The sequence below is a fragment of the Limulus polyphemus genome, unplaced genomic scaffold, assembly GCF_000517525.1.
Source record: "Limulus polyphemus unplaced genomic scaffold, Limulus_polyphemus-2.1.2 Scaffold1748, whole genome shotgun sequence".
Classification (NCBI taxonomy): domain Eukaryota; kingdom Metazoa; phylum Arthropoda; class Merostomata; order Xiphosura; family Limulidae; genus Limulus; species Limulus polyphemus.
Window position 1 is genome coordinate 192,176 of NW_013667358.1, and position 3,768 is coordinate 195,943.

At 36.2% G+C, this 3,768-nt stretch overlaps 1 protein-coding gene across 2 annotated transcripts in view; it reads right to left on the reverse strand.

The window, feature by feature from the left end:
- The window catches only part of LOC106464817 (probable nuclear hormone receptor HR3), a 51,116-nt gene extending 50,345 nt beyond the window's left edge, over nt 1-771 (reverse strand). For both annotated transcript variants that reach the window (XM_022392601.1, XM_022392603.1), the window contains exon 1: nt 330-771. In XM_022392601.1, coding sequence (XP_022248309.1) covers nt 330-408 — 79 coding nt within the window. In that variant the 5' untranslated portion in view covers nt 409-771. The remainder of the gene's footprint in view (nt 1-329) is intronic.
- Between the last annotated feature and the right edge of the window lie 2,997 nt (nt 772-3,768).

The following is a 3,768-nucleotide window of genomic DNA, read 5'->3' on the forward strand; positions in this document are numbered from 1 at the left end:
AAAAAAAATACAGGATGAACGAGGATACACATTCGTTTGACATCAATGTTTTCCCTTTTCTTCAGTTTGTTTGTATTTTTGTTAACAAAGGTAATAATAAAACATGTTAATTTTCTTCCCGATTTGTAAAAAATCTTTACGTGATTAAAAAAAACGAATATTATTCTCGAAATCTGCGTAGCTGAATTATGGAAAATATGTTATTAAAACCAAAACAACTTTTATGAAGTTTAAATTCGCAGGCCTGTGTTATTTTTGGGACGAATGTAATAAACCAACAAACAGATGAAATACGCACACACACACCTATATTGTACGGTAACACCTACCTTTAATTGAACCAGTCGAAGTTTGGGGTTGAGCAACCTCTACTTTGATAAAGCTACTCCACGACATCGGTCCGTGCATGTACGCTGCTTAAAAGCACAGATCACACCAAACGAAACGCAAATGAGGGCTTTTATCCTCGGGATTTTTCGTCAATTGCGCCTAATATAAACGATTATTTTTAGCGCACACAATCCTGGAAATTCAAGCTGTGTATATATTTACTTTGTTTGTTGTATTTTAAACCTGTATTCACTACAATAAACGGGTATTTTTATACACACTTTTTATTCTATACACCATTTCCCGCCACCACAGTCAGCAGCGTTCACAGCGGGAAAAACAGAGAGAGACCAGGTGAACTGAAAATGTGCAACAAGGGAGGCTTGTAATGCACGGTTACAGATATATTTGGTACGTGTTTAAGAGTTCTCCTCTCCCACCTGTTCTCTCAGTCAGCCCTCTTCCGTATGGCCTCATGCTCTGCTAGCTCAATACTTCTCTACGAGCCACAGCCAATAGGCGCAGTCCAATTTATACTTTTGGGTAGTATACGTCGATTAGGAGGTGCATAAAAGTTAACGTGAACTGCCTGTCCGTCTCGAGTTAGGATGTATGCAGATCTGGCATTTCCGTGTGTGCGCGCGTTTGCGTGTTATATACAATAGCAATTACCTTTGGTTAATGCATTTTATCAAATTAAACCGTTTTTGCAAAAAAAAAGAGTAAACAACTGTACATTTTAGGTAACAGTGGTTGCATCTATGGTATATAGATCTTTAAGATGTGAAAACCCAAATCACGATGTCCAGTTATCGAAGATCATGAGCTGTTTTAAAAGAATTCATATTCACGTTGCTTTTATTTTTATCTCTTAGTAACATTACTAAACACTTAAAACTGTCAAAAATGTACTTTTATTACTGCATTGTTCGTAGCTATTTCTGATACACTAGTAACAACACTAAACACCTAAAACTGTCAACAATGTACTTTTATTTCTGCATTGTTCGTAGCTATTCCTGATACACTAGTAACAACACTAAACACCTAAAACTGTCAACAATGTACTTTTATTTCTTCATTGTTCGTAGCTATTTTTGATACACTAGTAACAACACTAAACATTGTCAACAATGTACTATTACTTCTGCATTGTTCGTAGCTATTTTTGATACGTTAGTAACAACACTAAACATTGTCAACAATGTACTATTACTTCTGCATTGTTCGTAGCTATTTTTGATACGTTAGTATCAACACTAAACACTATCAACAATGTACTTTTATTTCTGCATTGTTCGTAGCTATTTTCGAAACATTAGTAACAACACTAAACACCTAAAACTGTCAACAATGTACTTTTATTTCTGCATTGTTCGTAGCTATATTTGAAACACTAAACAACACTAAACACTGTCAACAATGTACTTTTATTCTGCATTGTTCGTAGCTATTTTTGATACGTTAGTATCAACGTTAAACACTGTCAACAATGTACTTTTATTTCTGCATTCTTCGTAGCTATTTTTGATACACTAGTAACAACACTAAAAACTCTCAACAACATACTTTTATTCCTGCATTGTTTGCAGCTATTTCTGATTGCAAACAGCTTTTTTAAACAAGGTTCGTGTCACGCATTTCACTCCATTCAGTGTTGCCCTTATTTAGGCTGGGCATATGCGTTTTTATGTACAACAACAATTTTCTGTTCTTTACGATTTGGAGAGTTAATACATGCCTACTGAACTTTTTATGTGTTTTATATCTGATTTTTCATCGCTGGTCCAAATATTCATGCTCAAACTCATGTCAAAACAAATATATATACAGCTAAGCCAATCATCGGGCACGTGAACGGCGTTGTCATATTTTACTCGGCTTTCATATAGTATTTCAGCACCAAAAAACTAATAGCAACGGGAATACTGAGATGCAATATTTGAAGCATCCTGGAAACGCAATTTTTGGAGTCACTTATCGATTCAGACGAATCGGTGTTCAATCTAAGGACTGATTTCTTGCAACCATAAAATACAATGTTCTTCCATAAAAGATAACTAACAGTACACGTAACAGCTGCTTGAATATAGGCAAGGCTGTTATGGTAGAGCAAAAAGGTCGCCTCAGTAACCTGTATACCGAAAGCCCTGAGAAAAACTGTGCTCTTCACGAAATAATAAGAGGCCAGCCGACCTCAACACCGGTAAAACAAGTTTTCCAAGTCTACCAAGCCTGATACGACATGGTACTGTTCTGGCTTGTTGCCACAGGCAACTATTACTGTTAGCAGCAAGCCTTCGCAGTTCTCCATAAGAATATTCTTGTCAAGCCTCAGCGGCCTTCTACTCCCTCCACCCATAATAGACCCGTCTGACTCAGGAATGCGGTAGTGCGTTTGAGTGATGACACCACGAGCGCAATCCTCCTCGTGTACCGTTACGCGCGTCACGCTCCGGAAGGTGCTGGGAAAGGCGGGCCGTTCAATGTGAGACACTACTCGTGATATGACCCACGTAGTAAACCTCCGGCAGGATAATAAGAGTTGAGAACAAGAGAACATCTTTATTGTTATAAATTCTTCTGGCATAGTTACAAAACAATTTATTTCAAAGTTAACCCCAAAAGTATACAATATGTTTCTCTAGTATTTTTTATTTTTTTTCGTCTCATGTGTCTCGCACATTTCCTATAAACACAATGAGTGCACACATTTGTTTCCATCGAAGCACATTTCCCAAGGTCGTACTTGAGAAAACCAGCTGGCCAGGTTCGAGAACAGGTGATGTTTTAGCAAACAGTACCATGCCATTAACTTGACAACAATAAATAAACTTCAAACTTATATCGCAAGCATAAGTTCAAAATACTGGTTAAACTTCTGTTTCGTGAGCGATGAAGTTTGATGGAGGTACAAAATAAGATATCAATGAAAACTCAATAGATCTGAAGGTTCTTAAAAGTAAATTATTTATCCTATATATATTTCAAGCGTGGGGGATTTTCAGATACGTAAAAACTAGTCGTTACTTTTAGACACTGTGAAAATTGATTAAAGAAAGTCGGTCTGACAGGTTATATATATATATATACATTAATTTAAGCGTGGGGGATTTTCAGATACGTAAAAACTAGTCGTTACTTTTAGACACTGTGAAAACTGATTAAAGGAAGTCGGTCTGACAGGTTATATATATATATATAATTTAAGCGTGGGGGATTTTCAGATACGTAAAAACTAGTCGTTACTTTTAGACACTGTGAAAACTGATTAAAGAAAGTCGGTCTGACAGGTTATATATATATATATACATAATTTAAGCGTGGGGGATTTTCAGATACGTAAAAACTAGTCGTTACTTTTAGACACTGTGAAAATTGATTAAAGAAAGTCGGTCTGACAGGTTATATATATATATATACATAATTTAAGCGTGG